Source organism: Podarcis muralis, chromosome 14 (genome assembly GCF_964188315.1).
Source record: "Podarcis muralis chromosome 14, rPodMur119.hap1.1, whole genome shotgun sequence".
Taxonomy (NCBI): domain Eukaryota; kingdom Metazoa; phylum Chordata; class Lepidosauria; order Squamata; family Lacertidae; genus Podarcis; species Podarcis muralis.
Window position 1 is genome coordinate 40,898,587 of NC_135668.1, and position 13,744 is coordinate 40,912,330.

Consider the following 13,744-nt stretch of genomic DNA (forward strand, 5'->3'; position numbering starts at 1 on the left):
ACTTATCAATTTTATTTGTCACCTTTTACAGCAAAGTTTCTCAAAGCAACTTAGGTCATCAAACGAGAAACAATGATATAAAACATTAAAACAGCAATAAAACAAGACAGGGAGGGGTGGTATTCAACTTAGTTTTACTCGGAGAAAATCCACTGAACCTAACTTAATGGACCTAACTTAGTCATGTTCATTCGTTTCAATGAGTTGCTCTGAATAGAACTTAGTTGAATATAACCCCTAAAGTACTCCTCCAAATGTGTGTGTGTGTGTGTGTGTGTGTGTGTGTAGAAAGAGAGAGAATGAATCCTACACACCCCACTTAATGATGAGCACCCCTAAGCCCATTGGCATATCTAATTGCCCTCCTAATTAAAGATCAAAAGTCTGGCACCTAAAAACAAACAATGATGGCATCAGGTGAGCATTCCCCAAGTAGGGAGCCACCACTGAAAAGGCCTCTGTCTTTGTCAAGTGCCAACTAGAGGGAAGAAGGGAGAATTTGCTTCGGTCTGCTCTTGCTACAATACCCTTCCCCAAACTGGTGTCATCCAGACATTTTGGATTCCAACTCCCATCAGTCCCAACCAACGTGGCCATTGATCAAGGATGATGGGAACTGTAGTAGCTGGTGGCTTTTGGGAGACAAAATGCTGGATGAGATGGTCTCTTGGTTAGATCTAGTAAAACAATTCTTAAGATTAAAATTCATGTGCACCGTTCAGAAACTATATTAGGCATGCATCAGTTTGTGTTATGTGTGTGTATATCTTCTATGCCCAGTTTCAAGCACCGTTAAACAGCGGATTCTAGTTTAACTTCGCTCCTTCTTCTTCATTTTAGCACTAAATGGCTGTGTTCCTCTTTTGAAACTCTGACCTTATGTTCAGCTGGATGATTTTGGGACTACATACTGGATCCTTTAAAGTCATGAAAGAAAAGGCACCCATATTGGGCTTAAAGAGAGAGGGAGAAATTAGTACCTTGTTTTTTAATAAGCCGTTCGGTCCAATGACCTGCTCAAAAATGTGCTGGCCAACCTGAGAATCCACAGCAGAAAGGGGGTCGTCCAGAAGGTAAATTGAAGCCTTCTTGTAAACAGCCCGAGCCAGACTGAGCCTCTGCTTCTGTCCTCCAGAAATGTTTATGCCCTGTTGCAACACAAAAAAGTTATCCACAATACATACACCCATCCCTTATCACACAGTTCCTGAAAAGGGTTTTTCGTAAGTGAGGCTCAAATTGGTTTTCCCAGTTTCCTGCATCTGCAAAACCCCAGATTGGCTAGAAAATCACTTAAGCATTGTGCTGAAAAGTCTTCTGGGTTCAGGAAACTCAGCCCTTACACATCCATCCTATGCAAGGCCAGGCCATCCAAGCATCAGCTTCATGTAAGAAGCTGCCTTGCAAAGAGTAGACCATCAGTCCAGCTAGTTCAGTATTGTCTGCAATGACTGGCAGTGGCCCTCCAAGGTTTCAGATGGGGACATTCCTAGTTCTACTTAGAGGCAGACAAATCCCAAGCATCTCCATCAATGCATGTCCATCAATCCATGTGCTTTGGCTGGAGAACTGCATCCAAGAATTTGGAGAAGTGAGGATTTTGAAGAAAAGCTGCATTTTTGGCTCACATAATGGTAAGTACAAAACAAATAAGTTTGCAATAAAATGCGAGCCAAGCCCAAATTCTTCCCCCACAACTACTTGCAGCATCTACCTTAAATTGCTATATTTTTCCGTGTATAAGACGCCCCCATATTTTTGGGGACTCCAAATTAAGAAAACACCCCTCAGCACTACCTGTGTATAAAATGAGCCCCAATTTTAAATCTAATTTTTTGGTAAAAAAAACCCTAGTCTTATACACAGAAAAATACGGTAAATCCCAATACATCTTTTGTTTACTCCTGGCGTAAACAATACTGAGCAAGACAAACCTGACTCGATATAATGCAACTTCCTGTGGGTTATATCCATTGCTAGTCTGACCCAGAGTAGACCCACTGAAGTTAGCAGGCATGTCTAACTCATGTTCTTTCATTTCAATGGGTCCAAGTAGAGCTTAGCTGGAAACACTTCTATGCTCCTGCAAATACTGTCACAACCTGCACCCTACTTTCACTTTGTCAAAGATAAACCCACAGCTGTCAGGGACCTTTCCAGAGAGAAGGAAGAGGAAGACGGTATAGATTTACAGCAGGGGTTTGAGGGAGGTTGCAGCTCAGAGGCAGATGAGGGGGAAGTTGGGAGAGCCAGAGCAACAGCTGGCTGACACGTTGTCATTAGAAAGCATTCCAGACCCTCCATCTCCCAGAACCCGGTGAGCCTTAAAAGTAGGAGAGCAAAGAGCTCAAAGACAGAGGGCACGTAGTAGCACCTTTGGAAGAGACTATGAGAGTGATGAATGAGGAAGTGGGAGAGATGGGGAATGGGGTGGAGATTCACTCGGGACAACACCATTATCCAAGAGGCTGGGTTCTATAGCCTCTCTCTGTAAAGATTGAAATAAAAAAGGACTGTAAGAAACTTTTCCTTGTCTTTATATATTTTCCTGGGCAACCAGCCGGGAGCTGCTGACAGCATCCTGACAACAGCATTGCACAGAATAAAAATCAAAATGGTGCATCGTACAACACATACCGCAATAGGACTATAAAATACAAAAATGAGTCCCATTTGGAGGCGGGCACTAAAACACCTGTAGAACATCCCAGACAATCAGGTATTATCATCATTTTTCAAAATTAACTCTCGGTCAAACAAATAATGAACCAAGAACCTTCTCTCCGATTTCTGTCTGACTTCCAGCAGGGAAGCTCTCCAGGTCCGGCTCCAGCGCACAGGCTTCGACCACTCTGTTGTACCACCTCCTATCCATCTTCTGCCCAAATGTGATATTGTCTTCCACTGACATGTTTTGTATCCAAGGTTTCTGGGGAACAAACGCTACTGTGCCCTGTGAAATTAAATTAAGAGATGATCACCAGATGCAGCATGGGTGACAAACACACACACTATCTAAGTACCAATTACAGTAGGATGCTAGTTTAATCCCCCCCCATTAAATAAACAAACAAAAAATAAAACGATAACACTTTTTATTCCCTTTGGATGCATTTTTTAAAAAATCAGCATAACATCTTTGTTGATGATGGAAAAGATGGCATGTAAACGGTCAGGGAGAGAGATTTCTAGGCTATCAATCTAAAAGATTTCCAGGCCGTTGAGGAACATGTACTATTACGTTGTCGTCTTTATGAGGATATACGTCTGACTTTTATTACACCTGTTTTGCAAAAGTCTAGGAAAGAATCGGAATACCATAGTCTAAAACTACTGCTAGAGGACAAGAAGCCCAAGACTACATTAAATGTAGCTAAATTCTGTGCGTCTGCAATCAATCGCAGGAAGCAAGTGGTATCCCATAATGTCCAATCCCCTAAATGTTAATTACAGGGGGCACGCTAACAATTAATTTTAATTTTTATATTTAAATCCTTGTTATTGTCATATTGTCCCTTGTATTTCTGATATTTTTTATGATCTGTGATATTGTGTGTGTTGAAGCTGGTCTGTGACCGTATTAATAAATTCATTCATGTGCTTGGAGTCGTCAGCTTTCAAAAAATGAGGTTAAGAAAGGATGTAGCTCAGAAAGCAGCTACCGTTAACTATATATACATTAGACTCTGGTCTCGTACACACAATACATTTAAAGCAGGTTGAACACACATTTAAAGCATGTGGCTTTCCCCAAAGAATCCCAGGAACTGTAATCTAAAGGTTCTGGGAACTGTAGCTCTGAAAGGAGTCAACTATAGTTCCCAGCACTGGTGAAGGAAGGGGGGTGAGGGGGGTGCGGTCTGCACCGGGTGTCATCCCTGGGGGTGTGTGACATCGCTGTGTCACCCCCCTGGGACGCTCGCTGTGGGCGGGACTACCCCCATGCTCGTCACCCTGCCTCCATGGGCAGATCACCCCGTCCGGGTGCCAGAGCAGCTAGCTCCGCCTCTGGTTCCCAACATTATTTGGGGGAAGCCAGGTGTTCTAAATGCACAGTGTGGATGTGACCTAAAACGAAAAGCTTGCTTAGGATGGGGGGGGGGGGGGGAGAAGCTTTTACCTTCATAGCCAGAGTGCCTTCTGTTTTGTGCAGCTCTCCAAGCAATGCTGAGAGCAGTGAGGATTTTCCCGCTCCGACCTGGCCAACCACAGCGCACAGACTGCCCCGAGGTATCGCTAGATTAATCCTGTGTGGATGGTAACATATACTCCCGTGAGCGTCTGGCACACGCTTTTGGAAGTGCAACAGCAGAGATAATCCGGGGTGCAACTTAAGAGTTAATTCTGTTGTTAGTAAGTCAGCTAACCGAGAGGGGTGGTGGCAGAGGTGGTGCGTGCTGTTGTACAGAATTAAAGAACTGTAGAGTTGGAAGAGACCTCCCAATGGTCATCTGGAGCAACCCCTTGCAATGCAGGAATCGCGGCGGATCATAATCAGAACCAGTTTATTGGAAGGATTAAGAAACCCCAACAGCTCAGTTCATTTGCTTTTGTGGACCGTCCACCAACCCAATCCATAATCAAGATAAAAATCAGGAAAAGAGCTCATCTTTAGAAGAAAAGACCCAATTTGCTCATGGCCATTTACCTTTTAAGGCAGGGAGGGCTCTCTCTGCACCAGCTGAAGGTCCCTTCCCTTACCATAACACAATCCTGCACTGAGGAAGAAAGGCAGAGGAGCACTTATTATATGTGTCTTGGCACAACTGGTGGCTTTCTAGATCACTTGCTATACAAGCGAGGTTGTTATACAGTGGTGCCTCGCAAGACGAAATTAATCTGTTCCGCGAGTCTCTTAGTCTTGCGGTTTTTTCGTCTTGCGAAGCACGGCTATTAACGGCTTAGCGGCTTTAAGAAAAAGGAAACAAACTCGCAAGACGTTCCGTCTTGCGAAGCAAGCCCATAGGGAAATTCGTCTTGCGGAACGACTCAAAAAACGGAAAACCCTTTCGTCTAGCGAGTTTTTCATCTTGCGAGGCATTCGTCTTGCGGGGCACCACTGTAATGGGAACATATGCTAACCTTAGATACAATATAGAAAGTCGAGAGCATTAAAGGGAAAAGAATTTTGCCTTTCCAGATCATAAACAAAACACATCTGGTTTCCCCCTTATTTTACAGATGGGGAACTTCAGGGAGCCTCAAATGTGGCGCCATTTATGCCTCTCCATCTGGCCCCTGGCACTCTCTATAGGCCACACCCTCTCTCTATAGGCCACACCCCTCAGCTGGCCCTGTTTCACACCCTGTCTGAATGTTCCTCCCTGGCTGGAAGGTGTATAGAAGTCTGGTAATGGCTTTTGCCTCCTGTAGCTCTGCCTTCGCAGTTGGGAGGCAGCAATGCTTCTGAATGCCAGTTGCAGGAGTCCTGACTCCTAGGGCAGCCTCCTATGCTCAAAAGGAAACCACTCATAAGCTGATACTTACTGCAGTCCAAAGAACCAGAGCTCGTTTCCGTTTGATCCAACTCCTCAAGGCAAAGAAAGGCAGCTAAACGGTCCAGGGAAACTTTTGCCTGGAACAAAGAACACACACAGCTGAACCTTGGTGGCTCTGTTCCACCTCCACTGTGTAGAACTGCTCTGAATATCAGATTCTGGGAATCACAAGTTGGGGAAAGTGCTACTGTCCACACATCACAATGGACATTGCCAGTTTGCATTTCTTAGTGTGGAAAGTATTGATCTGATGTGTAGATGTCTTTCCTATTCTAATTAATTCAAGAGGGTTCTGGAAGCTCCTCTGTGTGAAAGAAGCAAGCAGAAGGTTCCTGGTGTTTGGGTTATTCCTTCAGAGAAACTTAGTACAGCTGGCTCAAACTTTTATCTCTTTCTGTCAAGGTCATGCTGACTATGATAGTAGGGCCAAATGGAGCCTGGGTTTCACTTTCTCTTTCCATCTCTTTTCCTTCTGGTCTGGTGTTCTGTACATAGTATGCTACAGTGTTAAGGTTTAGGCTTATTATAAGTTACCCTAAGTTTAAGTTAAGTCTGCTGCAACTGGATTTCTTATGGACAGTGCCAATCCTGAATGTATTGGATTTGTGACCATTTTGCTCATTTGCCTTCAGTAGCAGTAAAGCTCTGCTGGATGAAATATAATTGCCTCTGGTCTATTTTTTGGGAATCCTGCAACGTGTTTAAGTTTTTATTCTGCTAACTATACATTGGAATCTGCTCTGGATCAATACTGAGTAGAATTCCACGATAGGCATCTGGTTGGCCACTGTGAGAACAGGATACTTGACTAGATGGGCTCTGGCCTGATCCAGCAGGGCTCCTCTTATATTCTAAGAAGTTAGCTCAGATCACCAAGAAGGGGAGCTACAGCACCTGCTTGTTACACTCATGCAAACTGAAAGTTGACTTTTGGGACTCACCTGTACAACAGCATTGATGGAGAAGGGGAGAAACGAATGAGCCCTGTTGAGTATGTTGATCAGGGTCAGAGACACAAAGGCTTTCTGCACATCAAGGATGTTTCCCTCATCTGCCAGCGTGTAGACTGCGAACATGATGAATGCAATCTGCAGAGAAGGAACAAGGGGGAAACAGGTGAAGAAGATACAGCAGTTTGTTCAGCTGTCTAAAAAGCACCAACCCCACCCCACTCACCAGGAACGTTGATGAGTGGAAAGAAACAAGAGACACAGAGAAGAGGAACTGTGAAGCCTTAAGAGCTTGAAGTTCTTGAGTCCGGATACTCAGCGCCTTGTCCATGAAGTTATCTTCCCATCCATGCAGTTTTAGGATCCTGATGTCTCTGAGAATGGCGCTGGTGAGCTTTGCACGGCTGTCCTTATATTTCATCTGAGCCTCCTGAGAAACAAAACAGTAACAGAGCCCGATTTGGTTTCAAGCGCGGAACCAAAAACTTGATAATTAATTGCAAGCCGCGACTCATACCTGGAACTGGCTTCTCTTCTTGCTGATTGCAAAGTTCAGCGGCAAGAGGAATAAAAACACAGCAATAGCCGTCAAAGCGTATGGCCCGAGGAGCTAATAGGATGCAAAAATCAAAAGCAATATTAAGTGAAAGGAACATGGAGGAATAGTTTGACACACACACACACACACACACACACACACACACACACCCCTTACATGTTCTGTCACCGTCACCCTTACATTTATTCAGTTGTCAGGAAAGGATATGAGTGTTGGGGTATATTAATAACGAAAGTTACTATAATGACTTTGTGAGCCATTCCGAGACTTAAGTTGTGTTCAGAGACCATGGCCAAAGTTAGCAGAATTTGCAGGCAAGCAGTGTTCCTAAATACTGTGCTTTGGAGCATGCAGGGCAACATTTCCCTGGTGTCCTTTCCACTTGCCTTCTCCAGGGTGACCCAAGGAGCTGACCCTCAGCAGCTGACTCACTTCTTTACATTTCAGTCAGCAGCTGCAAAGCTCCTTTTTCATGCTGATTGGGTGGTTCTCGGATGCTGGAGACTGAGACCCTTCTGCAGAAACAGTTATGACCCGCTCCCAGCAAACCTGGAGCCTAAAGTGGGCAACAACATCCCCCTCCAAAAAAAACCAACCCCAGCCTAATGAGGAATAAGCATTCTTACTTGTCACAGAATGTTCAGCATCAACTGGAAAAGGAAGGGGGGTGAGGAAATGTCCTGCTGCAGCCCTTTACAGCTGGAGTGAGCACCCCTGTGGCACTCCAGAAGTAGCAGAACTCCAATTCCCATCATCCCTTACCATTGCCCATGACAGCAGGGCCTGATGGCAGTTGGGAGTCCAAGGATATCTGGAGGGCAGCAGGTTCCCTATCCTTACCTTATAGCTTACAGAGTTGAGGGGGAAGGTACGGGTGGCTAGAAACCTGAAGCATTTCTACTAGGAGGTGACATACTGCAACATTTTGTTGCAGTTTGCATTTGCATGCTACCAAATGCCTCCATTATGAATACTAAGAGTCTTGTTCCCCTCCACATATACATTACTCAATCCACCTGACCTTTCAACCATACATTTTGAAGAATTGCGTTGGACTGACTGTACTAAAGGAGAATCAAAGAACTTATTTCCTATCCAAGGCGTTCACTTAGCAATTGATTGTTTAGTTAAAACTCCTTGCACTGCTTCTGATGTATTTACAGAGACACCTAGTGGTCAGCTGAGCAGGGCTGAATTTGCATGAATTCGGCTAAGCAGCGAAGGCACGTCTTTCACCACTGGTCCTCTCCCCATTGCAATTCTGGGTGGATCAGCCTTGACATAAATGACTGATTAAATTGACTTGTGTGAATAGTGTCCATTTGGTAAACACAATTATAAAGCAGTATCGGCATTCTGGCACAAGAATATGTGTAAGAAACACTGCTTTGCGCAGGCACAGTTATCTACTACTCGACTTCCTTCTGTGACTCACCAAGCCAATATGTCCACCAGCCATGCATAGTGGCTCATTACTAGCTGGACCAACCAAGACTGCAAAAACAAGTGGTTTGTTGACCAGTTAGAAAAAGGCTGGGGAACCCTTTCTACCCCAAGGGCCACATTCCCTTCTGAACAACCTTTTGAGGGCCACATGCCCAGTAGTGTGTGGGGCCAGTGGCAAAAGAGGGTGGAGCAAACAAACCAAACCCAAACCCTTTATATACTACACTAGTCTCTACACACACTCACACAAAGGGTAATTAAAATTAGATGGCTTCTTTTTTAGGAGTGGCTGGATTGTTTCTCTTTTATTGTACGCCTGTATGCAACGCAACTTGTCTCCTTGGCTTTTAAAGTCCTATATGACATGCCAAAGATCTAAGAGGCAGGCAGGAATCTTTTACCTGCCAAAGGAAGACGAAGCAGACGATAATCCGGATGGGGGCAAGCCAAGTTCCATTAAAATACGTAATGAGATCTGTTAGCTTCTGCACGTCAACAGAGACCAAGTTTACAATTTCCCCCTCCGTCGTTGCCTTCTTAGCTGCATCAGACATGGCTAAGATCTGCAGGAGGGAAAATGAAACCCACAAGGCCACAAATTGAATAAGGTTTAGAAAAAGACAGTGACCGACATCCCAAGATAAAGGACTCCGAATTCATTTTATGAAAATCTTTCAACCTGTTTGACCTAAGGCAGAGGTGGGGAATCCTTTTCAGCCAGAGACAAAAGCAGACAGAGTAGTGAATGTGAACTTTACCTTTGTACAATGACCCCTGGTCCTGCTACCTAGGGATGATGGGAGTTGAAATCCAAAAACAGCTGGAAACCCAAGTTTGGGAAATACTGGACAAGTGGGTCAGGACCCACAGGTGGGTTGTGAAGCCATCCCAGGTAGGTCACGGCAAAGCTGTTACTATGGCAGACCAACTCAAAGAGAACCGCATGCGGTGTCTGGGCTAGAACACAGTTTTCTGACAAGACACTCATTTTCTCAATGAGTGCTCCAAAATGGCAGAAGAAAGGAAAGAACCTTTTTCAATAGGAAGGCTATTTCTGGCCAACCATATGCCCCACCTTCTATAGCAATGCCCTTAGCGAGGGAGCTCAGAACCAGCCAGAAATGTGATGGAATAGTGGTGCAATAGACCATCTCTACATATGGAGAAATTGGGCTGTTGTTCCACTGTGTTTAAAAAGGTATGGTTTTCTGAGAGCTGAAAAAGCAATGAGAGATGAACAGGGGAAACCTGGGAGGGGTATTTTAAACCATGATGTCATGCAGATGTCCTTAAAAGGGCCATGAAGAAAACATGGCTGTTTCACAGCAAATGTACAGTGTGGAAACAGGCTTTTTGCCCGTCAGTCTTCCTGGATCCAGTTCACAGCAGCAATGAGATGGAAGGAAAACAAGGGAGATAAACAGCAGGCTTTACCTTCCGATATACAAGGCCTGTAACAGCAGTCTTCAGCCTCACTCCCAGCACAAGGCACATATACATGTATTGCTGCTCCAACAGTGTCTCAAGACAAGCTAAGAGGAACATCAACGTAGCATAGAAATAACCTTTCCAATAAGGAGCCTCTGGATCAGTGATGAAATCTAGGAAGAGACTACAGAAGGAGAAAGCATCGTCAACGACACACCTGGAATGAGGGCTACCACAGAGAGAGGAGCCCTCACAGCAATGCTTCAGGGCAGGATGAAGAACACGGGAAATGGACTTGAACTAAAGCCTGGTTGTCGGGTCATCTATTTAGCTCAGTGTTGTTCACTCTGATTGGCAGCAGCTCTCCAGGATCTCAGCAAAGGCATTTCCCATCACCTGCTACTTGGTCCTTTCTTAACTGAAGATGGCCAGGGATTGAACATTTGGTAGGCAAAGCACATACATGCTCCCCCAGTGAGCTATGGTATGGGTATCTTCCCGCTTGTCTGCCCCCTGCCACCAGTATTCTCTATCCTATCTGTGGACACCCAGGGTTTCGGGACATCCAGTCTTTCATGCCAGCTACTACTCGACCCTTAAAAAGAACAACCTGGAGATACCAGAAATTAAGAACAGAAGAGCAAGCCCTGCTTCATTATGATTTGCTCATGTTTATTTATTTATTTATTTAATTCAAAGTGTTGGTGCTGACCTTTAAAGCCCTAAACGGCCTCAACCCAGTATACCTGAAGGAGTGTCTCCACCCCCATCGTTCTGTCTGGACACTGAGGTCCAGCTCTGAGGGCTGCCTGGCGGTTCCCTCACTGCGAGAAGTGAGGTTACAGGGAACCAGGTGGAGGGCCTTCTCGGTAGTGGCGCCCGCCCTGTGGAACGCCCTCCCATCAGATGTCAAGGAAATAAACAACTATCTGACTTTTAGAAGACATCTGAAAGCAGCCCTGTTTAGGGAAGCTTTTAATGTCTGATATTTTATTGTGTTTTTAATATCCTGTTGGAAGCCGCCCAGAGTGGCTGGGGAATAATGAATTATTATTACTATAGTTATTATTATTGTTTGTTGCTTCATTTCGCTCAGGGCAACCCAAAGCGACCTACAACCAACCAACCAACCAACCAACCCACCAGGTCAAAGGCCCAGTCTAGTCCTCACAACCCGCTTTCCACGGGAGGCCTCAAAGCGGGACCTGACCATAACAACCTTCTCCCCATTTGTGATTCCCAGCAACTGGTATTCTGAAGCATATACTGCTTTTGACTTTGGAGGAAGAGGACAGCCACAAATGCTACGCTCTTCTTAGGAAGCAGTCTTTAGTTCTCTACGTACCTCAGTGTCTTTGGTATCAAAAACAAGAAGACGTCACCGAGGACCAAGCCAAGAGTCCCGAAAAGAAAATAGGTCCCAAACACGTTCCAGAAAGCTTTCAGGAGTGGCTTGCTTTTGCTATGTTCAGGCTGAAGCAGGATGGTGGTTTCTTCAGCGTTTTCACGACTTGCACGCTCTCTTTTAAATTTCGCGGAATCTGCAATTCTGATCAACAAGGAAACAGAGAGCTCTAGCCTTTCATGTACTCAGTGCATCTGAATTCCTATTATCCAAATCCTTGTAGCCTTCTTCAGAAGCAGAGGGTGGTCCATTTGGGCAAACGGGGCAGTGCCCCACCAACCACAGTCAGCCCCCACCTACCTGCCTCCTTACCTACAGCCAGACCAGGGGGTGGCAATGGCAGCCAGCTGCCTCCTCCTTAGTCCGTGTAGAATTCAGCAGGGAGAAGAACAGGGACATAACTAGAATTCGTTGGCTCTGCCCGTCATTGGCTCTGGTTCCACCTACTATTGGACTCCCTGCCTTTCGCCCTACAGCTCCCAATGGGCATTAGCAACTATTGCTCTCCCAGAAGTACTACTTTCATTCATTTTCATTCAATGCGTGAGCAGGTCAGGAATCTTGGGTGCTGCTGCTAGGAATGGACAAATTAGTCAATTTCGGCTTCTCCTAGTTTCTAATCCCCCCCCCTCTTAAATTCAGTTTTCCACATTTCAACACAGATTTGCAATTATTATTCTTTTTTAAAATGCTCATGAAAAACCCACCAGCATTTTAACACAGATTTCCCCTTATACACAGATATTTGTACATAATTTCCCCCTAACATGCACATTTTTACAAAGCAATTTTCCATAATGTAATGAATTGCTGTATGGTATTTACCCTAGCATGTGCGGTTTTTTTACATGTTACTGGAGAACTGCACTGCAACATTCAGAGAAGTGCAAATTTCAAAGGATGCTTGTGTTGCAGTTCATGCATTGTTTTGGAAAGTGTGAATTGGGTAAGTCTGTCTTGAAAATGTGAACTGAATGTCTATAGCTGCTGCCTAACACCCAAGAACCCAGAAAACCTGTCCTTGCTGGTCCAGACTCAGGGGTCATCTACATTAGGGATGGGAAACCTGTTGCCCTCCAGTTGCTGTTGCCCTCCAGTTCCCACCAGCCCCGCAGCCAGCATGGCCAATGGTCAGGGCTGACAGGAATTGTAACCTAACAACTTCCAGAGAGCCACAATGTCCTGTTCTCAACACAAGCCAGCCAGATCCCTCCTATGAAGATACCTGCTCTTCTGGAAACGTGAAGGACTAGCAGCTTCCTTCCTTGGTAGTTGTTCTTATGCATACACACAAAAGGCACTTACTGCTTGGCTCTTGCACAATGCTCATTCCATGCATCTTCAATCTTGGTAACGATATCTTCAGAGGAATTTTCTCTTGCAAGTGACCACAGGTCTTCTGCTTGTAATGGCTGCCGATATCCCTTCCAGAGCAACCTATGAAACAGAGGGCGTTCGTGAAAGGGAGCATTGAGCAGAGCCTGGGATGCATATAGGCTCTGCTCAGCGCTCCCTTTAAAGAGCCACGTGGAGCGTGTGTGCGGCTCTTGGAGGCTTTTTCCCGAGGAGGGAGAAGGGACTGACAGGCTCCCTTCTCGGGGAAAAGCCCCCAAGAGCTCCATGCAGCTCTTTAAAAGGAGCGCTGAGCAGAGCCTCCCACCTGCATTCACTCCATAAGACGCACACACATTTCCCCTTACTTTTTAGGAGGCAAAAAGTGCATCTTATGGAGTGAAAAATACGGTAATTCGTTCTGGAGGTCCATTCTTAACCTGAAACTGTTCTTAACCTGAGGTACCACTTTAGCTAATGGGGCTTTCTGTTCTCATCCTGAAGCAAAATTCTTAACCCAAGATACTATTTCTGGGTTAGCGGAGTCTGTAATTACCTGAAGCGTCTGTAACCCGAGGTACCACTGTACATGAAAGAGGATGTTGGAAGAGCGACACTCCTCCACACTTCCTGCTTTAGTTCTATGTGCTTTTCATGGCTCACATTAATTCTACTAGGTCTGACTTTTTTACCCTGATCCTTTGGAAATGTGAGTGTGCATGAAATATTTTCAGAGGGGGCAGTTGATGATTGGGGTACGTAGTGGGAAGATAAGTGACCAGCCTAAGTGGCTCTCATGGCACTCACTCAAAAATCTAAATGTGCCCACAAGGTTGGGGCTCCCTGATATATATTATGAAGACTGAGAAGATGACCTGGTAAACTTTCTGAAAGAAAATTTGGCAAATTAGCCTACTGAGGGTCAAGGACAGACAAAAGGAAGACCTTCTTCACAGTGCACAAATCTTTGTCACAAGACTCCTTGGTAACCACTGGCATTGTGAGCCAGACCGGTAATTACGTTAGCCACATGATGCAACGTTGCTTATTTTCTTACCCAGCAAACCACCAAAATGTGATTTTGGAAGCAAAAGAGGCCCCAGCTTCAGGACACGGGTTCTGCAAA

General features: G+C 45.1%; 1 protein-coding gene across 1 annotated transcript in view; it reads right to left on the bottom strand.

Moving 5' to 3' along the window:
• Nucleotides 1-13,744, bottom strand: part of ABCC6 (ATP binding cassette subfamily C member 6) — a 37,790-nt gene that overhangs the window by 14,188 nt on the left and 9,858 nt on the right. The window contains exons 6-18 of the mRNA XM_028706221.2: nucleotides 13,676-13,737; nucleotides 12,592-12,723; nucleotides 11,227-11,430; nucleotides 9,888-10,065; nucleotides 8,855-9,016; nucleotides 6,966-7,058; nucleotides 6,675-6,878; nucleotides 6,440-6,586; nucleotides 5,488-5,575; nucleotides 4,649-4,718; nucleotides 4,121-4,247; nucleotides 2,777-2,953; nucleotides 981-1,148 (exon numbers count right to left, since the gene is read on the bottom strand). Of these exons, the coding sequence (XP_028562054.2) occupies nucleotides 981-1,148; nucleotides 2,777-2,953; nucleotides 4,121-4,247; nucleotides 4,649-4,718; nucleotides 5,488-5,575; nucleotides 6,440-6,586; nucleotides 6,675-6,878; nucleotides 6,966-7,058; nucleotides 8,855-9,016; nucleotides 9,888-10,065; nucleotides 11,227-11,430; nucleotides 12,592-12,723; nucleotides 13,676-13,737 (1,812 nt within the window). The remainder of the gene's footprint in view (nucleotides 1-980; nucleotides 1,149-2,776; nucleotides 2,954-4,120; nucleotides 4,248-4,648; nucleotides 4,719-5,487; nucleotides 5,576-6,439; nucleotides 6,587-6,674; nucleotides 6,879-6,965; nucleotides 7,059-8,854; nucleotides 9,017-9,887; nucleotides 10,066-11,226; nucleotides 11,431-12,591; nucleotides 12,724-13,675; nucleotides 13,738-13,744) is intronic.